This window comes from Nycticebus coucang, chromosome 15 (assembly GCF_027406575.1).
Source record: "Nycticebus coucang isolate mNycCou1 chromosome 15, mNycCou1.pri, whole genome shotgun sequence".
NCBI lineage: Eukaryota > Metazoa > Chordata > Mammalia > Primates > Lorisidae > Nycticebus > Nycticebus coucang.
Window position 1 is genome coordinate 9,869,439 of NC_069794.1, and position 23,836 is coordinate 9,893,274.

Below are 23,836 nucleotides of genomic sequence, written 5' to 3' on the forward strand. Positions count from 1 at the left end.
TGGGAAAAATGCTAGATACCAAACTTTATATAGGAAAATATGAGTATACCACAATATTAAAATCTTAGCATGACTGCAGCAATAGGTGGTCCCATTTCCATCCTTCAGTTAAACTAATGTATTCAGACCTAGATGATTCTCCTACATATCTGTAAGAACTGTTTCACTAAATGAACTAGTTCCTTTAGAGGCACTAGGAAGAACACAGGAGTAAAATTTTAAAATATAAGAAATCCAGAGTTTGATAGTAAACAAGAAAAACCTGCTTATAGTAAGTAAGAAAAGCTTTCTGACATTAAAGAAGATGAAATTAGACAACAATGAAGAAGTGAAGAAGAAAATAGAGTTAATATAAAAAAGGTATTTCCAATGCATTTATCCCAGACCACAAAAAAGGTATAGGGCAAAAGGACCCTTCCAAATTATAAGCTTGAATATTTGCACAAGAAAAAAGTATTTGGGAAAGAGGAATTCAAACGATGAATATTAAGGAGAGGAAAAAAAATACACTTACGTAAGACAATGCAGTGAGAAAAGACAGGGCAAGATTGTATTAAAGAATGAAATGAGTGAGGATGACAGAGTTACAAGGGCAATAAGGTGACATTTCCCAAGAAACCCAGTACTAGTTCTTTGTGAAAATTAAGTAATTTGATAACAGGAAACTAAAGGATCTGACTTGGTAAAATTTCCGTTCTGAAAGGACATTCTTCAGAAAGCACATAATGGGTATATTTGCATGGCTTGGTGGTGAGATTAAGGGAGAGATGGCCAATAAGTAAACAGTAGACATAAGATTATTTCCAATAGTTATTACTGTGAAGAAAAAGGGCAAAGTAACCTAAGGTCAAGGACTTTAAGTTGGATTCGGTGGCAAAAGATTTTCTTTCTTTTTTTCAGTTATTTTAATTATACTAGACCCTTTTGGTGGCAAAAGATTTTGAAGACAGAATGAAGAGGAAGTGGTGTGTGTGATGCTGTAGGGCAGTAGTTCTCAACCTTCCTAAAGCGGGGACCCTTTAATATAGTTCTTGTGGGTTGTGACCCACAGGTTGAGAACCGATGCCCTAAGGTGATATGAAGAGATGTGGACCCTGAGCAGATGGAGGCAGTGAACGCACACAACCAACAGGCAGTTCTGCACATCAGGTACAAGGTCCCTGAAGGGCATAGTAGGGCTTCAGCAAGTCTGTGGGTCTGTCAGGTACACAGCTTCAGCGTGCCTATGAAATGAGTAATTATAATGATGGATGGACCATTGCCTAAATTGCCTTGGAAGAAAGTGAAGCAATGGAGTCAACAGTGAGAAAGTACCAGACTGGTCTGTGGGTTCCAAGTCTCAGAAGAAGAGTTACAGCGGGCTGATATAAGAGCTACCACATGGACAACACAGGAATGTCAGAGGTAAAGGTTCAGGCCTGGTGCAATGAATGCGTTAACAACACTGAAGATATGACCATGGGAACTGTGGGGGGCCTGAGGTCAAGGAGACATATAGTGGTTATCTAATCACTGCAAATGTTCTTTTATCCACTGTGACTGTCAATCTACTTATGAAAAACATTTAATCCTCTCTATCAGCTAAGGTTCTATGACTAACAACTACCAAAGGATACTCACCCAGAGTTTGGCCAGTGAGTTGCTTCTCCATAGCTGTAGTTGACAAGATCACACTTATGATTTATAACTTCTATCATCTATTAAAAAGATTAATAGTCTAGCTTAGGCAGCAATTTATAAAAACACATTAGCCAGTAAAATAAAAGTATACACATAATCCTACAGTTTCTTGAGCCAATCGTATTTCAAGTTACTTTCAGGCCTATCAATATGCCTGAACATACAAACAAGTAAAAACAAAAAAGGTAAGAGGAAACACACAATAGTCAATTAAAAATACTAACTAACATTTCCAGAATGCAGCGGAGTTAGAGGTTAAGGGAACAGAATGGTCCTTACTAGATTCTAAAATCACTCAAACTGAAGTAAAATAAAATACAACTGATATGTTAAGATGAAGTACCAGCTGTGGTTCTGAATTTCCCTCAGTCTGATGGAACAAACTGGGTACTTACCTTTTGTTAAACAAATCATCTCATAATTGCTTAGTAGGAAATTTATACTAGAAATGATGAATATAAAGTAATTCTTTAAAAAAGGTAAAACAAAAAACTTTATTGTAATAATTTTGAAAAAAAAATTTTGTAAGAACTTAAAACATTTTTCTTTTTAAAACAAAGTCCTATATATCACCCGCTGAGCCACAGGAGCCGCCCCAAAGTCCTATATATCAAATATAGTTCAATGTATTTTTCATAAATCAGGAATACTTCATAAACTTAAAAATATCCAAAATCATTAATCTTATAAATCAACAACTCAGATACTTACAGCTCTTATGAGGCCTGTGCCTGTTTCCATGGTGCTTAGTCTCGTATCACCAATCTTGATGGAAAGAATCTGAGCCCCAGGGGCAATCCCATTCCTCTCAGGCTCTTCTGGAAAATGCCCGGCAGCTATACTGCCCACGTGTGTCCCATGAGCTCCTAGAGGTGAGGGTGGAGACGAGTGACAAATACTCTCACAAATGGCAAGTTTTAACCATCCAATTCAATTTACATATTATTAATCATAATAAAATCAACCAAATAACATACTCTGATCCATACATCTAAAGATATATTGTCTTATCAATAATCATATATATATATATATATATATATATATACCCACGATTCTACTACCTTGTTCAGAGAGCAAAAATGCTAGTCACAGAAGAAAGTATCTGCAATATACATGACAAAAGTCCCATCACCAGAATAAAGAATCTTTCAGATTCAAAAGGAAGACTCCTCCAAATGTTTACATTTGAAAAAGCATTTCAAAGAAAATGATACTCAAATGGCAAATAAATACACGAATACATGTTACACTTCATTAGTCATCTGGGAAATGTAATTAAAGCCACAAGGGGATGCCTCTACATACCTTTCAGACTGGCTAAAATTTAAAGGCTGACAGCAAGTGTGAATGGGAGTCCTCATCCACTGCTGTAGCTGAACATGGCCAGCCATGCCCTACAACCAGCAATCCCACCTCTAGCTACACCCCCAAATTGCATGCTCATACAACTAAGACAGCCACAAAAAATGTTCATGGTAGCACTATTTATAAAATTCAAAAACTTAAAAAACTTCAACATCCATTAATAGCGAATAGTCAATATGGTCTACTGATTCATAGAACTAACAGCAATACACATGAACCACCTCCACGCACACTGAGATAAAGCTCACAAAAATCAAGTTAGAAAGTCACACACAAAAGGAGATATACTGAATTCCATTTATATAAAAAAAGGCCAAATATGTGAAATTTCCACTTTTTTAGCTTTTATGACCATAAGAACAGCAACATCACATGGTCCAAACTAATGTGTTGAAATCAGGATAGTAGTTTACTCTGGGAGGAGGGGAGTAGGTTAGTGATTAAGGAAAAGCACAACAGACTTCTGTAGCTAAAGAATGCGTGCAGATTACATGCAAACACACTTTATATCAGGGACTCAAGTATCTTCACACTTGGTATCTGAGGCAGATACTCGAAACAATTCCCCACAGATACCAAGGGACAATTGTATTTCATTGCAAGAACATACAATTAAAAAAATATTTTTATTATGAATGCGTATTTTGGTAATTTCCAACTTTACTGAATTTACATAGAACACTGTAGTGAGACTCCCTGTACTCTGATTTTTTCAAGGGTTAATATAAGGAAGTGAAATTACTGTTCACATAATAAATTATGTTGATGGATTTTCTGATGTTGGACCATGCCTGTATTCTTGGAATGAATCCTACATGGTTATGGCTTTAAGAAACAACACTTCAACTGAGTATCAAATCATATCTATGATTCCAGACCTAATCCTACTACTAGGATCTCTAGTTTTCTACAAGGTTGCTCTGGGCTAAAGAAATTTACCATCTTACTACCTTACAAAGTTAGATCTCAATAGTCAATCTGAAAGAGAATACCTCCACTGGTCACGATGGAGAGCAGGTTCCCATCATCATATATGTTAACAGAGTAATTCAACATCTCAGCTGTGCCAAAAGAGCCATATTCTTGGGCCTCTTTGTAGTTTCTCAGTATAGTAGACTTACTCAAGTCCCCATCTTCATTAGAATCAACGCAGGCTCTGTTAATTATAAAGAAAAGAAGATACGAAAATTTATGTTTTCTTACCTTCCTAAAACTCATGTAAGTTTTTCTCTGTTACCTTCTTACTACCTACAATTTCTACCACATCAAATATAGTCACTGCCTGGTTTAGGTGTTTCATGGAGTCAGCAGTACAGAGTAGGCAAGAGAGCTTTCAAGAACCAGTCCTCATGCCAAGCACAAAGGGCTTCCAGAATACTGTCTTCCACGAAACTGGGTAGAAAACCATCTGGTCACTTAATTAAAACCAAAACCTGGCCTACAGTTTTGGAGCAGTTTAAGATGGTTTAGAGACATTGCATCGGCCTTAATTCTTGCTGCTGCCTTTAGTAATGGCCAGGGACAAGCCAATCCAACAGTTTACAGGTGCTCCTTGACACTAAACGAACTTCATGGAGCTTTAGTCCCATAGTTATAACAGACTTAGGCAAATCTTATTTTTTACAAAAAACATTTGCTAGGCTCAGCACCCGTAGCACAGTTGTTACAGCACTAGCCACATGCACTGAGGGTGGTGGGTTTGAACCCAGCCCAGATCAGCTAAACAACAATGACAATTGCAACAAAAAAATAGCCGGGCGTTGTGGTGGGCGCTTGTAGTCCTAGCTTCTTGGGAGGCTGAGGCAAGAGAATTGCTTAAGCCCAAAGAGTGGGAGGTTGCTGTGAGCTGAGATGCCATGGCACTCTACCAAGGGGGACATAGTGAGACTCTGTCTCAAAACAAACAAACAAACAAACAAAACATTTTCTATACAATTTTATGATTGTCTTCCTGCCTGCTCTTTTCTCATTTTACCAACATTTAAAAAATATATATATATTCCAAAACCTTAGAAGAAAGTCTGATCAAAACTAAATAAATTTAATGCTTAAAAAGTCATAAATGAAATGCACATCGTAAGTTAAAGGCCAATATTATGTTTTTAGCTGTTAGACCTTAGTACACATTTTTTAAAGTAAGAATTGTGTTTTAACAAGCTAAGAAAGTTAGTTAAAATTACTGAAATGAATTACTGGAAGCCCACCAGTATAGCACAGAGAGGACATTTATCACAAATACTAAAGCATACATCTCATTAACAAAGAGTCTGGAAAGCAGCACACTGGAAAGTTTGTTTTTATGCATACCCTAATATAGTATCCTAAAATAACTGATGGTGTTTCTAAAGACATAGAATATACCATGGTATAGGAGATCAAACACTTATGGGGAAAATGAAGCAAAGAGAAAACAAATGGAGTGACAACCAAGGTTAATAGGAGAAAATACATACCACTAAATTTTCTATATGCTACAGGAAGGAGCCATTTGCCTCTAAAATGTATATAATTGGCTAACACCCATCCTAGAGGTGTTTATGAAGTCCCCTCTTTCCTTAGCCCATCTAACCACACTCCTATGACCCTAAAGGCCTTCCATGGGTCTTCCAATCTAAACTTCACAGCAACGTTCCTCACTATGTACTTATCTCCAACATCTCCTCCCCCATCACACACAGTGTCCACAACAAACTTCTCACAGTTTCTTCCTCTGGGTCTTGTCCCTAAACCTTCAACACCCTTTCCTACCCCCTTTGCTTAGCTAACTGTACCGATTCTTCAAGCCTTAACTCATGTTACTTCTAAGAATTCCTTCCTGAGGCTTCCTAGACTCATTCAGATGTTCTCAATACACATTTCTTGGAGTCTAGAGTCCATGAATTAGCTTGCAAGGGTGTCCAACCTCAGCCCACATGCTGACTGTGTGAGTATTTTTCTGCCTTATCTGTGGTGGTGGATATCATGAAAAAGCACAGACCTTTTTTTGCTGATCAGCTTTTGTTAGTGTTTGTGTACTTAACATGCAGCCCAAGATAACCCTTACTTTTCCAATGTGTGGCACAGGAAGAAAAGGCTGGACACCCCTGTAAGAAAGTCTTCTTGGTACAAAGAAAGTGTTCAATAAATATTTGCCCAATGATGAAAGAATTAGTGAACATTTTTAATAACTTTCTCATAGTAAATACAGTGACGTGCTTCATAAGTCAGTTTCTTATAACCTCCATCAATGTAGGGTGACTCAACAAATACAAGCACCACATCAAAACAAATTACTGACTTCACTAACTCCACAGAGGAAAAATATGAACACAGGGCAAAGTTACTGCTTTCTGAAGGTCTGGTTAGCCTACTTCAAGTAGTAGTTGCTAGAATGCAGAGAAAGGGAGTATGAGAATGAGGCCCATATAATGTGTAAGAGTGAAAAGGAAGAGGAAGAGGGTTTATGTTTTATAAATCTCTTGAGATCTTCCACACATTTCTTCGCTCATTTTCTATTCATCAAGAATCACAAAGGAAACATGACATAAGGTCAAAAACCACTGAAAAGAAATCAATTAATAGCCTCTCCTTTGTATAATCCTCTGTAAATACTGTTTTTCTCAACCAGTATCTGTTGATAGTACATTCTACGTGACAGTACACATCCTGACAACTATTCCCAGGAGAGTTACTTTAGGTTCTTAAGCACGGTATCATACTCCCTAGCTTCAACTTAGCAACTCTATCTCTGGTTTTTAATCTTCGACCAACTTTCCTCCTTTGCTCTTAAAATGTCTGCAGTAAATGATTTGTTTGCAATATTCACTTGCAGTTACTTTCCAAATTGTCCAGCTTCAATTAGGAACCAATAGTCAATCTCCTATTATCCGGTTAAGGAAATTAAGTTTCCTTAACAAACACAGGTAAAAGTCAGATTTAATATAAAAAAACTAATTAGAAGTTCAAAAGGTTTGTCCAGAACTACCCCACAGCCAGTTTGGTTTTCAAATACTTTTTCTAGGTGCTAATGTCACATAAACCAAATCTCTGGGCAGCTCTGAGGGTGGAATGTTCATCAGAGTAGATAAAAACATTTTTAAATGTAGAAGATGTGCAGGATGGATTAAGTTTACCTCCAGGTTTCACCATCGTGCCACACCAAGCAATCGTACACAGGACCAGGATCACTGTATTTTTTCTCAAAAGAATTTAGCAATTCCACTTGACTTTGAAGCTCTTCCTTGATTAGTTTATTTGCCTAAATCAATTTAGAAAACACATTAACATTAGTATGTGCTGTGCTTCTGAAAGTTGTATTAACATATAAACAAAAATACAATGCTGCCCAATAGCAAAATCATTTTACTCCAGAAAATTTTAAGAAAAACAATTTTTTTTTTCTTTTGAGACAGAGTCTCACTCTGTCGCCCTTGGTAGAGTGCCGTGGCATCACAGCTTAGGGCAACCTCAAACACTTAAGCAATTCTCTTGCCTCAGCCTTCCTAGCAGCTAGAACTACAGGCGTCTGCTACAACGCCCAGCTATTTTTGTTGTTGTTTAGCAGGCCCAGGCCAGGGTCTAACCCACTAGCCCCGGTGCATGTGGCTGGCGCTCTAACCACTGAGCTATGGGCACTGAGCCAGAAAATTTTCTTGTTGTATTTATAACTTATAGTTCAATTTAATGAGCAGATATTACTGTATTAAACATTAAAAAAAGCTTCTTTTACTCCATATCATCCAGACACTCATGTCGTTGATAAAGACACTCTGCTACATGTTGGTCACATATCTGTAATCTACGTAACTATTTCCTAGAGTACTGCTAAAATAAAATTGCTATAAAGTAGGTTATCTATTAACTTAGATTTTAATATTGGGACCTTTTCCATCTCAAGTTTACTTTTTTTTTACATGCAAATAAATAATAAAAACCATGAACTGTTTTATCTTTTTAGAATTTGCTAAGTTAAATATATAGAAAAGTTTAATGAGGGTATGTAAAACTTTTATTTTAGTTCTGTGGTCATGAATAAAATGCTTCAAAATAAGATTATGTACAAACTAGACAAGTGGCACTATCAAATCTTATCCCTCCAAAATAGTTCTCTAACCTACGGGACAAAAAAAAAAACTAGAGTTAGGTATTCAAATAATTATGATGGAAAATACCAGGTTTTAAATAGAGAATAAGTTGGAAGGGATAAAAGCAAATCAATTCTGAGATTGAGACAAATAATATATTAAATCCCTTAAAAGACACCCAATTATAGTTTGAAAAAACAAAAAAAACCTCCAGACTCACTATATCACTGTACTAAGATCCAGCAGGGTTGACAAATCATGGTACTTGGGCCAAATCCAGCCCATGACACGGCTGTGTAAATGAAGTTTAATGGACACAGCCATGAGTATTCAGTTACACATTACCTATGTACATCTTCATGATACCAGGGTAGTGCTGAGTCATAACAAAGAGTGCTAAAGATATTTACTATCTGGCCATTTACAGAAAATGTCATCATAACAACACTTAATATGGTTTTAAATCAATTTTCTTTCTATGAATTGTGTGGTTAGAGTATTATCCTAGAGCCAAGAGATTCAAATTTGGTCATGTATTAATTAGCTGTGCAATACTGAGCAAGTTACTCATCTTTATGTTAATTCTCTGAGGATGTCACAAACTGGTAGAATAGCAAATTATTATCTTGGCCAGCGGTTACCAAAGTATTTTTGAAACCCTCTTTGAAAAGATATGATACAAATACTTAACATATAATTACAAAATGTATTAGTTTGAATTAATCATACGAAATTGCTGTTATTTAACCATTTTTGACCTACAAAAATGGCAATTTCATATGCTTTAGGGTTTTTCGATAACTACATACTGTACTAGATTGCTCTACATTCACCTAAGTGGTTCTAGTGAATGAAAATTTGATTTTCATATGCTCCCAAAATCTTGTTTTGCTTCATTTTTATTTGTTCAATACAGTTAGTATTACTCCTCCTTCAAGGAAACAGCCAATTATACAGATACTGTTAGTATATAACATGTAACAAAATGACTAATGAAATTCAGATCTTTTATAAAGTTAGCTATACATATGGCACCTGAAATCCTACATTTTAGCGTGTCTAAGAGTAGCTGAAGTACAAATATTGATTTAACAGATAATTGCATAGGTGTTTAAAAAGAATGATATACATAAAGTAAATTAAAGTTCAAATCGTATATACAAGCCAGTGGTTCTCAACCCCAGTCACACATTAATTAAAGCACCTAGGGAGTTTTTAAAATGCTCCTCCTCCATAAGGTTTCATTTAATTCCTCTATAGAACACAAGCACTGGCAGTTTTTAAAGCTCTTCATGGGATTTTAATAGTATTCAGAGCTGAGAACTACTAATATAATTCTATGTTTGATTAACAAAAGGTACATGCACACATTTAAAGAACAATTTAGGAGGATAAACACAAAGTTGTGGTGATTATGAAGCCTCTTCTAAAAACTTGCAACTTTATACACGTGTTGTCCAAAATTGCTGCAACTAACACATGCTATAGTTACCTAAGAACACCAAGACATTATTTTCATTTTAATAACTGGTTCAAAAAAATTTAACGACAAGGGTGTAACAGTAAGAACTTTCATATACTTCTTGTGGGAATATAAATTAGTACAACCACTTTATGACCCCCTTTAAATGTTTAAAATAGCATTTTAAACACAAAAATATTTAAAATAGCATTATTCTTAACAGTCATAAACTGAAAATTAACTGCAGAATTGTGGGGCGCCTATTTAACACAATATCACAAAGCAATGAAAGTATCAATAACCAAACATGGATGAAGATCATAATGTAACAATGAGCAAAAGAAACTACAAATAAAAGAATACTGTGGTTTTATTTTACAGAATTCGAAATAGGCAAAATCATCCTACAGCATGAGAGTCAGGATGGTGGTTGTCCTTGCGGAGGAGGAGGACCACAGTGATTAAGGAAGGTGCCAGGGAGGAATTTCAAGGGGAGCCTACATGACAGAATTTGTAACTACACACTTATGATTTATGTACTTTTCCCCAATGTGTATTATGTGCTAATTTAGCTTTTAAAAAATTGATAAATACATATGGAAACTGACTTCAGGATAAATAATAAAGGAAAATTTAGTAAAATTAACTTAAAAGAAAATTTAAGAGCTCTATAGTAATGTGGTTGTATGATAATGTTTAAGCAAAAGCGACTAGCACCAACTTGAGAAGAGCCATTGTTGGCAACATCAAATTCTTCCTGTTTTCTACAGGCTTCTGCAAGTGCAACTCTGTGAACGGGGTCCCAGATTTTTTCCTTCCGTTCTTTCTGCAAAGAAAAAAATTCACCCTACAATTAAGCTGACAAATATTCAGGTAAACCTAGATGGTTATTTACATGTGAGTCTTCTTACCAGTTGTGATGCTACACCATCTTCTATACACAAAGATTTATAGGATGTTTACCAAGACACATCCGAATGTATTTTTATATACCATATTCCCCAATTTAAATTCTTCCTTTCTCCAAGAATATGTAGTATTACGTCAGGAAACTGATTAAATTTCCAGTTAAAGAAAATTCTGTATTCTGGGCCCACACAAAACTAAAACATGTCATAAGCCAAGGCCCAGAACAGGACTGCAGCTGCAAGCTGTGCTGACAGTCACACAGGGTTTGCTACTCAGTTTCCTCCCTCCTCTCTAGGTTATTTTTTCCCATCTTCTTTGGGACGGGAAAAACAGAACTTGATAGCGTTCTGTTACTGAAATTGGTCTGAACCTTCATCTCCAGGCTGACTCTCAAGGGAAGCTTGCTAGTTAAACAATCAACTCAGCTAATCTTAATGGTCAACTTTCACTTGGCCACTCTGTATCTGCATGTTAACACAGCTGATTAAATTTAATATACTGCACAGGAATGCTATCTGTGTATTTCAGTCAGAAATTTAAAAACATGGTATCCAATAAAAGTTAAGTTATAAACACTGGAACTGATAAATGTAAAGGTTAAATATGTAATCTACTGAGAAACTTCTTATGGGGTCCACAGACCCCTGGGGAATCAAATGACAACACTGGGATCATATAAAAGGGCCGTAAGTCTTACTCATTTTCAAGGATTACACGTTACCTTATAGTTGAAACCCTGGACTTAAACCAGCTATTAGTATCTTTTAAAGAAGTAATGTCCAACAGGGTAGCCACTAGCCACACGTTGCTATTTAAATTTAAAAATATTATATAAAATTAAAATTCCATTCCTTAGTTATATTAGCCACATTTCAAGTTTTCAACAGCTACTGTGGCTAATGGTTCTCATAACAGAGCAGACACCAAACACTTCAAACATTTCCATCATCACGGAAAGTTCTACTGAACAGCACTGTGTTAAGTCAGGCTCCTGATCACTCTACTTACAACTCTCATCACTCTACTTACAACTCTCATCTGTGCAATGACACACTTGTGTTTCTTCAGCAGTTGTAGGTCTGGTTGACCCTTTTATAGTGAGTGATGACTAACTGGGAGCAAGAAGGCTAAACAGCAAAAGAAGAAAAAAATGCGGAGAAACCATCATAGAAACTGTGTAACAGAAACAAATAAGGAAGTCTGGGCTTTAAATCAACTATCTTTAGCCTTTTTCAAACAAGTCCTTTAACACACTGACTGCCACACTACGGGTGGAAAACTTTTTCCCTTTGCGCCATCGTATTTAATTACAAAAATAAAAGAAAAACTTCAAAAACAAAACAATCCTAAAACATACATCAATGAAAGGTAATATAAAAACCTGAAAATTAGTAAGATAAAAGTAATGTGAAAAAATGAACAATAGTTCATAATTCACATGGCAGTTCTGTGTTAAAAATCCAATGAAAGCTCTATCCCTACGTCCCAGAAAAACATGAGTACATAAAAATTTGAATGCAATTTTAGCTTGATCACAGATTCCCTCGTGTATTCAAAATGAAGAACCACTAATGCAAAGTATAACATTCCATTGAAAAAATCTTTAACCACTGTTTGAAAGCCATTCAGTCCCCTAAATAATTAAAGAGTTATTGAGATTTTAAGAAAAACACCTTTTTCTTCAGTAGAATTAAAACCTGAGAAAGAAAACATGAAAGTCATTGATGCCAGGTTGTATATTACCTGTATCCTTTCCTTGAGAGCCTTAGGATAGAAGTCATAACCATTTTTTATGCCAATATGATATTTGCCTGAGGGATTTGTCCAGCTTGCAGGAATCTACAGAAAAAAAGGTAAATTGCTCATTCACTAAATGCTTCTCCATTCCAATGCTTTACTACTGAGAAAAAAGTATTTTATTTTATTTATTATTATTTTTGTTGTTGTTGCAGTTTTTGGCCAGTGCCGGGTTTGAACCCATCACCTCTGGTATATGGGGCTGGCACCCTACTCCTTGAGCCACGAAAAAAGTATTTTACTGTAACAGCTCCACTTGGGTAAGAACACTAACATACTACAGCAATATTTTTAATACTCTAAGTAGTCAGTATCTGTGTGGCTTCTTTTTTTCTCATCCATAAACGAGATAGTTCAACCAGAATACTACCTTTCATTCATACTATGCTTTAGTCTATAAATGCTTTCAACATACACTAGCTCATTAAACCACTCAGATTGTTAGTTCTTTAATATCAATGACTCCTCATCTCCCTCTTCAACAGTCTATCACATCAAATGATTGAGAAACGGAAGCAGCAATATTCAGAACCATCTCTATGCTTAGATTTCCTGTTATGAAAAAGAATTTCACTCTCTTCTATAACACCACAGAGACAATGCACAGATGCTAAACAAAAGCTCTTTGAATTCTTAAGAAGAAAATTCTATAAAATCATGTTAATTATATCTAACATTTTATAATACTGTTTTTAACTCTTTCAAAGTATTTAAAAACATTACCTAATGCTTTTGATTAATAGAATGACAGACATAGCCCAGATTGCAAATAGAAGCAGCAAAGAGAAATTAAAATTACTTGCTCCAACAACAAGGTTGAAAACTGGAACCTATCTATCATAGAGCCAAACATTCGGTGTAAAGGATATTTGATTTCAAGACATATAAATCTGGCTGAGAATCCAAACTCAGTAACTAGGTGAGACCCACAGACTTCTACTTCCTTATCTGCTCAAGGAAGAAAATAGTACCTACCTTATGATTCTGGTAAATAATGCAGTGAGCATCAACAAATTTGAAATGTCAATTAAGAAAATGAAGAATATTCATATTCTAAACCATCATAGCACCTGGATCATCAAAATTAGCTTTTAAATCTGTATAAATTATGAAGTTGAACATCAACCACTCAGGGCTGGCTGACTCCACAATCCTTTCCTGTGAAATATCTTCAACCAACTCATTCCCAAGTCTCTCATCCAGTTATTTCCCATGTAGAAAACTTTTGAATGAAATATGCTCACAAACAGAAGAAATGGCCATTCACAAAACTTGAAAGACCTATTGAATGGTGACTTTTCACAGGTTTATGTGTCATTAATAATTTCTAAATCAACTAAATGTCTGGAGACTGTGAAATTTCAGTTATGTTGGCATACAAATAAGCATTTTTCATTCAAAATTTATCAACCTTTAGAAAATAGGGATTCTTAACTAATGTTTCCACAACGGACCACAACAAAGCAACAATAATGTACTGCAACACTTCCAAAGCAGTCACTTGCTGACAAATCAAAGAGTATTTGGTGAGTGTCCCTTACACAGGGCAGCCTTGTAACCTTCAGCTAACGGCACCTTCATTATTGATGAGATAACAGAAAGTTCTGAAATCCCAAAGGATTAAATGGACAAAGAACTAAATAACTGTTAAATAAAAAGGGGTTAAAACATATTTAATTCCAACTACTTACAGAATATATACAATAAAAATAATCTAAATACTGTGCTAAATCTGGCTGGGTCATTCATTATGCCTGGCTTTACTTTAAAAAAAAAAAAATTAAGGCTAAATATTGACTTAAAAACAACTTCAAGTTAAATGTGGTAAAATTAAAAAAGCACTGTGCTCCCTTCTGAAATGCTACTCAAATCAGAATAAAGGAGGGGAGAAAACACTCAAAAACCAAAGGGGCAAAGAAAATAGGAAATAAGACCTTAGAACGTGGTTCTCAACCTTCCTAATGCCACGACCTTTTAATACAGTTGCTCATGTCATTAGGAAGGTTGAGAACCACTGCCTTAGAAGTTCACCACATTTTGAAGGTTACAAAGTGAGAAGGCACTAAAATTTAGCAGGGAGATTGTGGAATATTAATACATGGTGTTGGGACTACTGGGTCTTCTCATGGGAAAAAGAAATAGAACTACTTCAAACTAAGGACATAAAATTAAGTCCAGGTGAATTCTACAATAAATATGAAGAGAAAAGCTGTGAAACTTTTTAGAAATAAAGGAGAACATTTTCATGATCATGAGGCCAGAAAAAATTCTGTTGAAAGAAAAACCCTAATCAAAAAGGCAAAGATTGACAAACCATCATAAAAATACAAGTATAGAATGGGAGAAGATACCAGTAACAATCAAGAGATAAAGAAATTGCACAAATAAGAAAACAACACACTAGCATAAAATGACCAATGAACTTTAATAGGTACTCACAAAGAGTAAATACAAAACCACAACATACAAAAAGCCACTCAACCTCAGCAGAAATTAGGGAAATGCACATTAAAACTACAAAATGATATAACTAGATTCCCGGCACAGTTTCAAAAATTAAAAAGTTTGAAAACATCAAGTGTTAAAAGAGTAGTTATCTCCATCTCCAATGACGCAGCAATTCCACTCGTAGGCAGATGATGTGGAGACGGCCACACACGTGTACACAGGATACACACAACACAGCAGGACGGACAGAATATGGCTTAAACAACCATGGCAGCAATGAAACTGAAAAAAATCACTGCTACACTGAACAACATGGGCGAATCTTACAGATCTCAAATCTCACAAACACCACCAAGGGCGAGAAGACATAAAATCAAATAGAGGTGACACTATTCATGTAAAGTTCAAAGATAGGCAAAGCTAACAATATGTTATGTGTCGACACAGGTTTGGTAAAACTGCAAAAGAAAGCAAAGAAATGATTATCACAAAAGTTAAAATAGGTTATGATACTGGCCACAGGCCATTAAACTGTCCATGTGTTTTATAAACTTTATGTATGTATATTTTATAGTAAGAAGTGTTAATGTTCTATTCACTTTTTGCTTTTACTGGTTTATGTGAGTACCAATGGCCAGAAGTAACCTACCATTAGTTTCTCAAGGAGGCTTTGAAATATCACCCATCCTTAGAAATCAGACTACTGAAATGTTCAAAATATCTAAGAGTTAACCTTAAACTCATAAGATATTACATGTCAGCAGTTTATGAGGCTTTTTGGAAGGAGGAATAGAATAGACATATTTAATCATTTTAAGGCAGGACTAAGTCAAAGAAACTTGAAGACTTTATTGTGTTGCTTTCGGAAAGCTGTGCAGTGAGAGTTGGGACAGCTCCAACTAGCTAGATCCCAGTGAGTAGTAATTCTTCTTAATGACCATCACAAAATACATGAGCACCTGCACATCTTTGGAAAAAAATTAACTGAATGCGTGTGGGTACATTTTATATATGGATGGAGAGGGGATTTGTAACCAAGATTGGTGGAAAGTTGGTATAAGGAGCAATTAGACTCCCACCACCCCATCCCACTTCCTGCCCTAACTTCACTGACGAGGCAACTCTCCCTGTTTGAACCAAAGAGATGTTAGGATGTTAACCTTCTGGAACATTCTACAGTGTGAAGGAAAGAGGGAAGTGCAGGGTTGGGTTCAGTGGTAGAGCATTTGACTGCAAAAGAGAGATGAGACACACTGCCATGATCTCCCCAAGCCCCTTTCGTGGCCAGAATCCCTAATAACAACAGTCAGGCTTACCTCTCTCTCACTCTTACCTCTAAATCCCAGGCCAGATAGGCCAAGGTCCTCTTTCAGGTAACTGAATATATCAATGGAAGAAAACATACTACAGACTGACATTCTGGGGACCCCAGCCCGACATTCTCATTATCCTACAGAGAAACACACCACCGCAAGACACTGCACAAGTAAAGAACCTGCAATCAGTATTTCTTGTGCCTTGCTAGGGATGATTAGACACCCAAGAAAAACAACAACAGCACAAAGCAGAGAACAGGTAAAGAGAAAAGCAAGAAGAGTCCCAGAAAGGAGGAAGAAGAGGGTGAAGAAAAAAGGAAGAAAGGCAAAAAGGAAGCAGAGGAGGAGACTAAGAGAACAAGAAGAGAACAAAGAGCAAAAAAAATTTAGAGACAAAAATTAATATTCTCATAGAGAAAAAATGTTGCATACATGATTATGCTGAATGAAAATAAAGGAACTTCTGCAATTAAAAAATAGGCAAAATTTAACAAAGTGTGCACAAGGGCTAGAAGACAATGTTGAAAAAATCTTGGAAAACTCCAAGAAAAGAGACAAAAAAAGTGAAGAAAAGATGGAAAAATATAAGAAAATTGGAGGATCAATCCAAGAGGTCCAAGGTCCAAGGGTAAAAGAACAACTATAACAACAGGGAGGAAGTTACCTAAGAGGCAATACAAAAAAAAAAAATAAATAAATAATGGTGGAAATAAAGGACTTTAGAATTAAACCCTCTTCAACTACATATTAAGCTACAAATTAAGACTAGGAAAAAAACTCAAGAAAAAATATTAATGTGCTACTTGAAACCCTAAAAAGAGTTTAAAGTACCAATGACTTAAGTTTGGTGGGGTGGAAATCAGCAGAAGAGAGAGGAGACAGGGACTTAAGTTTTCTTGTTAGAAGCCTTACAGAAATGTTTGTCTTTTCAAATTATGCAGACGTATTGGATACTGCAATACTGCATACTGGCAATCTGTCCAGCTGAGAAAGACAACATTGTCAATTTTCAAATTTTACATATCAGTGACATACATAGTACACACAATTCTACCTTTGTACACCTCTGTCTGTGCAATGCTACCTCTGTCACTTTGTGTAGTTCATGTGGTTATCTGAAGCACTGGGTTACTAGAGCTATATAATATTTTTAAGTAAGTGGTTGAGAATAACACTTTATGGTTCTAAATCTGTGTAACTTACCAGGAAAGCTCTCTAGTTTCCCAGAGTAACGTATCTCTCTTTCAAATATTTTCTAAATGAATTTTTTTTTCCTTCAGTATTCTTCTGCTAGTCAAAAATCAGCCCACTCTCTGTAATATACATTAGGATTCTACGTTAAAAAGTTCCTTTGCAAAGATCTTATTAGGAAGACAAGAGATTGCATTTTTTTCTCTTTTGTATTCCACTCTGCCATTTTTCTAAACTGGGAGCCTGAAAAGCCTCCTGCTCTGACCTAAATGCCCCTTTATTTAATAATAACAATCTGTTCTCCAAAGTATGGATTCCTTAAATGAACACAGCTCCTGAGAAGAAAATCCATTTTCCAAGTTACTAGATTCTGAAAGGTCTATCTTCTCTGTGACATTTTTTCCTCTTGGCCCAGGAATGATAGCTTCTTCCTAAAATCTCTAATCTGTAGACGGCTCTTTCTCTCCCCCCTCCACTTTTTTTTTTTTGCCTTTTTAGACCACTGACACCCTTTCATTAGATCATATTATCATGAAACACCTAATATGGGTTATGTAAGGTTTTTTTTTCTTTTTAGACACATGATAAGACTATTACAGTCTCAATTTCTATGGTAATAAACACTGTGATTTTTACTGAATATATGCTTATCCAAAATAAAGTTCTCAAATCCTAGCTCCCTTAATGCTATATTTAATCACATGACAAAATTTTAGTCAATTAGACCTAAGAATACATGATAGGATGTCCTCAAAAAGAGAGGGGAGATCCTTTTCATTTCACTTTTCTTCCCTACTTTCGCTGGAAGGTAAACATGAGGTTAAGCCATTCTGAATCTCTCACAGAAGGGAAACATCTCAGGAATATGGAGATGAAGGTATAAGATAGAAGGAAACTGAGCCTCAGATATATCATGGAGTGGGACTTCCTTGCATGTATCTACTTTCGAAGAGAGAGAAATAAATTTTGTCCTACTATTTTAGGTCTCTATCACAAACACCCAATGAAGAACCAATAAATACATCTACAAAATATGTTTAAATTCTTCTAACTAGTAATAACAATAGAAATTTTAAGTATGCTGATAATATTTCTCAACTTTTAACTTTTTAAAATTTCTCAACTTTTCAAATATATATTAGTCTTAATTTTCAGCCCTTTCACCAAAACTAGAATCAATGCAAAACATGTAGAATTTTCTCCTTTTCTGTGTGCTTCCACTTGTAATAATTCTGTCTATGAATAGCAAAACAATGAATTGGCTGGGATATGCCATGTGTTTGTGTGTTGGGGGTGGAGGAAAGAAAAGAGAGAGAGCAAGTATGCCTCCAGATTATTAATAAAGCTTCCAAAGTAAAAAAAAAAATCAAGATTGACTGAGGGGTAATTCAGCTATATGGAAATTAATTTCCTTGCATTTTCTTTTCTTTTTCTTTCTTTTTTTTTTTTTTTTAAATAAAAGTGCACGGTGTCTTAGCTCAGACTGCCACAAGAAAATACAGGTTGAATATCCCTTATCTGAAACACTTGGAACCAGAAAGGTTTTGGATTTCAGATTCTGGAATACCTGCACTATACACATAGGTTAAGCATCCCTAATCTGAACTTATGAAACCCGAAAAATGTCCAGCGAACATTTCCTTTGAGCATCATGTTGACGCTCAAAAGAGTTCTGGATTTTGAAGTATTTAGGATTTTTAAAGGATTTGGGGTTTAGGGACTCTCAACTGGTATGTATAATACAAATATTCAAAATCCACAACACTCTGGTTCTAAGGCTTTCAGATAAGGGATACTCAGGCTGTACCATAAACTGGATGACTTTAACAGCAGAAATTTATTATCTCGTTGTTCTGGAGGCTGGAAGTTCCAATAGGGTACCAGCATGGCTGAGTTCTGGTTAAGAGCCGTCTTCCTGGCTTACAGAGGCCATCTTCTTGCTCTGTCCACACAGTCTAGAGAGCAAGCTCTCTTGTATTCCTTCTTTTAGGGCTTACTAATCCCATCCTGAGGGGCCTCACTTTTATGACCTCATGTAGTACCCAACCCTAATTACCACCCAAAGATCCAACCTCCAAACACTATCACATGAGGGGTTAGACCCCAGGCAGGGGTCCTCAAACTACGGCCCGCGGGCCACATGAGGCCGTGTGATTGTATTTGTTCCCATTTTGTTTTTTTTACTTCAAAATAAGATATGTGCAGTATGCATAGGAATTTGTTCAGTTTTTTTTTTTTTTTTTTTTAACCTATAGTCCGGCCCTCCAACAGTTTGAGGGACAGTGAACTGGGCCCCTGTTTAAAAAGTTTGAGGACCCCTTAGAGCTTCAACATTTTAAGTGTAGGAGGGACACATTCAGTCCATAACACATGGAAATGAAGCAAAACCTGGACATTAATGCCTGCCATCTGCCCATGACAGGCAGATTTCTAAGATGACCCAACCTTGATTTGCAGATGCAATTAAGGACTTTGAGTTAATCAAAAGGGAGATTTATTCTGGGTAGGCTCAAACTTAGCAGATGAGCTCTTTAAAAGAGCTGGGGCCATCCCCACAGTCAGATTCTCCTGCTGGCCTTGAAGAAGTTATCTTGAGTTTTACAGCTGTAAGGAAATGAATTTTTCGAAACCAGGTGAACTCGGAAAGAGGACCCTGAGTTTCAGACAAGGCTTTGACCTTGACTGATGTCTTCTAAGACCCAAACCAGAGGGCAGCGCCTGTGGCTCAGTCGGTAGGGCGCCAGCCCCATATACAGAAAGTGGTGGGTTCAAACCCGGCCCCGGCTGAACTGCAACCAAAAAATAGCTGGGTGTTGTGGCGGGCGCCTGTAGTCCCAGCTACTCAGGAGGCTGAGGCAAGAGAATCACTTAAGCCCAGGAGGTGGAGGTTGCTGTGAGCTGTGTGACGCCACAGCACTCTACCGAGGCCATAAAGTGAGACTCTGTCTCTACAAAAAAAAAAAAAAAAAAAGACCCAAACCAGAGACCCATAAAAAGCCATAACTGGACTCCTGAACCTTGGAGATAGCGAGATAGTAATATAAAAATGTATGTGATTTTAAGCTGTTAAGTTTGTAATAATTTGTTACACAGCACAGAAAACCAATATGCTACTGTAGAAAGTGTAGACAAAGGACAATGCCTAAATATAATTCAGATAGATGGTAGGAAGTGGCAAGTGTTAGCTGTAGCTCTTTAGGATATCTATTAACCGCAATTTTATATTCCAAACTAATTCTCCGTACTGCTTTAAAAGATAAAAGTGCCAAATCACAAACCCCTGCCATCCTCTATACTCATTAGCTAAAATGTCATCATCTGCTCTGTGCTTCCTTATAATCATTTTTCATGTTTAGCTATCCAAGCCTTTCTACTAAGTACACAGAGTAAGACAAAGCCAGGCATTTAAGTCTACAGCTATTAGACACTAAATATTTTTTCATGGTGAAGTTCACTGGGCATACTGGGAAGGAATAGGGAAAGATGAAGGCAAAACCAACATGCAGTAGCTTTCTCTCCCTTTCTATTCAAAACATAAGACAGAATTTGGCAACTTCATTGAAAATAACAACTCAATTCCAAATACTTTACCAAATAATAAAACAATGGCACCTTCTAAGATGGTCCTAATGAGCCACACCTACTGGTATTCATGCTTTTTGTGAAATTCCCTCCCCTTAACTATGTACTGGATTTACTGACTCACTTCCAATGAATAGGATATAGTCAAAAGATGGGCTGTCACTTCAAAGGTTACTTTTATAAAAAGATTATGACCTTTATATGGTGGGAACTCCCTCTTGGATCACTCTTCACTCAGGGAAGACAGCTGCGATGTTGTATAAAACAGCACTGTGGAGAGACCCAGGTAGCAAAGAACCAAAGCCTGCCAATGACTACTTGAGTAAGCCCCACCCAGGTTGAGCCTTCATATGAAGCCACAGTCGCTGGTGTTTGCAACCTCATCAGAGTTCTGGAACTAGAGGCACCCAACTAAGTCACACCCAGGTTCCTGACTCATAGAAACTGTAATAAAGACTTGCTTGAAACCATGAGGTTTTCAGGTAATTTTTTATACAGCCAGAGGCTAATACCTTACCATCAAATGTAAGCTAAAAACATTAGATGCTTTAAGGCAACAGTACCAAGGAAAGAAAATAAAAAAAGAAGATAAACGGTCCAACCTTAAGCACTCTTCCTGAAAGTCCAATAATTTCACCATCTTTGGGCTCAACTTCTGTAGCAGTATTCACATCACCACTTCCTGTTGTATCAATGATATCAATGATTTTTGGTTTTCCATCAGTTGTAACCTGAAAATTGAGACAAGTCAGATAAGAATTACAGATTTTAGGTTTTTATTCTTAAAGAAAGCAAGGTAAACTTATGGGTGTGTCTGTGTGTGTATTGTATGTCCCACAAAACTGCATTCATTTAAAAAAAGAGAACTGAATTCTTTTAATACAAAAGCTTGATGAATACTAACAAGAAAATTTAGTTCTGGAACCACCACATGACCCTTCAAGTGGTTTCATACATTCACCTAACAAATAGTTACTGACCATTTACTATAGGCCAAATCCTATTTTAGGTTTTGGGGATACAGCAGTGTTAAACCTCAAAATCCCTGACCTCAGAGATCTTATTGTTACAGAAAGGAAGCAGTCAATAATCGAACTAAAATAAAGAACATGTCAGATGGTGACATCACTGTGGAGAAAAAATTTAGCAGGGAAGGGCGATAGGTGACCTGGGGCTCTCAATTTTAACTCAGCTAGTCAAGGAAGGCCTTGCTGAGAAAGTAACATTTGAGAAAAGATCTGAAGAAGGTGAGCTTTGGGCTGGACAAGTATAACACTTCAGTCAAAAAAGCTGTAGTACCATTTAATGGAATCATTACTGGATGCCACATTAACACATTAAATGCAGCAAGTCAACATGACCTCCAAATCCATTTTTCTCCAGCGTTTGCCATCTCAGGAATCACTACACACCAAACTGCTCAAGCCAGAAACTTAAAAATCCTTCTGATTCTTTACTCCAGTTTACTCCTCACCTCAAAGCTATCAGAAAGTCCTGTAATTATTTCTCTAACACATAGTTCCAATCCATCTTCTCTGATTTTCACTACCACTACACTAATCCTTCAGACCACCATCACCTCTTGCCTTCATTTTGTGGATCACCTGCTTGGAGGCTTCTCTGCTTCCATCCTTGGCTCCAATCAAAAGAAATGTGGGTTGAATATCCCTAATCCAGAAATCTGAAATGCTCCAAAATCTCTTTTAAAGCTGACGTGAAGCTCAAAGGACACATTTATCAGAACTTTTCAGATTGTCAACACTTAACCTGTATTAAAACAAGCCCTTAAAGCCCATTGATGGATACATGGAGCATTCAGAGAACTCATTTAAAAGCCCTGCTCTATCAGACCCCTGCCACTCCAGTCACTTACTACTCTAACCACACCAACTTCCTTTCAATTCCAGAAACATGACAAACTGTTTCCTATCTCGTGACTTTTTAAGCAGGGTCTTTCTGCCTAGAATCCCTTATCCCTTCAGCTGTTCCATGGAATTCCATCTTATCTTTCCGTTTTCCACTACTGTTGCCTCTCAGAAAGGCCTGCCCAATGACTTCTTTTAAGAGACTGCCATCCTGGGTGGCACTTCTGGCTCAAAGGAGTGGGATGCTAGCCCCATATGCCGGAGGTGGTGGGTTCAGACCCAGCCCTGGCCAAAAACTGCAAAAAGAGACTGCCATACTAAATTTGAGTATTCTTTTTTCACCGTACCTTGTTTCCCTCACAACACGTAATTCAATTTCTAATTATACAGTTAGATGATTCTTTATCTATTTCCCCTATCAGAATATAAAGTAAGAACTATTTCTATTTTATCACTCAACATATGCCCAGTGTCTAGCAGTATTTGTTAGGCACTCAATACTTAATTATTGAATGATCTGACACTAATTATTTAGCATTAAGACTGATTTTCATGAAGTATGGTTTCTTGGCAGCCCACAAATTTTCATTTCAGCCATAAATGACTGTAACAGGTAACAGTAATGGTAATTTTTCATGCTGTTTTTGTGGGAAAAATCATTTCTAGGCTCTTTGGAATTTGTTGCATTCAGGATATATGCACTGAGTTACAAGCAGGAATCAGATACACAGAGACTGACAAAAGATGACTCCTACCCTCAAGAAAGAAACAGGAACGTGAACAATGTCAACAATGTGAAAGAATACAAAGTTTTCAGACTTGTTTTCCACCTGGAAATTCCTCATTTTAAGACAAAGTTGAACGTCCATTTTGTCTTTCTGACCAACATACACCCCTTCCCAACACCAAGTAATTCATCTAGCAGGGGTCCTCAAACTACAGTCTGCAGGCCACATGCGGCGGTGTGATTGTATTTGTGCCCGTTTTGTTTTTTTTTTTTTACTTCAAAGTAAGATACGTGCAATGTGCATAGGAATTTGTTCATAGTTTTTTTTTTTTTAAACTATAGTCTGGCCCTCCAACAGTCTGAGGGACAGTGAACTGGCCCCCTGTTTAAAAAGTTTGAGGATGCCTGCAGTATCCTCAAAGCTTTGG

At 36.6% G+C, this 23,836-nt stretch overlaps 1 protein-coding gene across 3 annotated transcripts in view; it reads right to left on the reverse strand.

Annotated features, from left to right (window-relative positions):
* Positions 1-23,836, reverse strand: part of TPP2 (tripeptidyl peptidase 2) — a 70,868-nt gene that overhangs the window by 42,271 nt on the left and 4,761 nt on the right. For all 3 annotated transcript variants that reach the window (XM_053564088.1, XM_053564089.1, XM_053564090.1), the window contains exons 2-8: positions 21,419-21,547; positions 12,226-12,321; positions 10,295-10,399; positions 7,161-7,285; positions 4,041-4,204; positions 2,392-2,546; positions 1,621-1,697 (exon numbers count right to left, since the gene is read on the reverse strand). In XM_053564088.1, the coding sequence (XP_053420063.1) occupies positions 1,621-1,697; positions 2,392-2,546; positions 4,041-4,204; positions 7,161-7,285; positions 10,295-10,399; positions 12,226-12,321; positions 21,419-21,547 (851 nt within the window). The remainder of the gene's footprint in view (positions 1-1,620; positions 1,698-2,391; positions 2,547-4,040; positions 4,205-7,160; positions 7,286-10,294; positions 10,400-12,225; positions 12,322-21,418; positions 21,548-23,836) is intronic.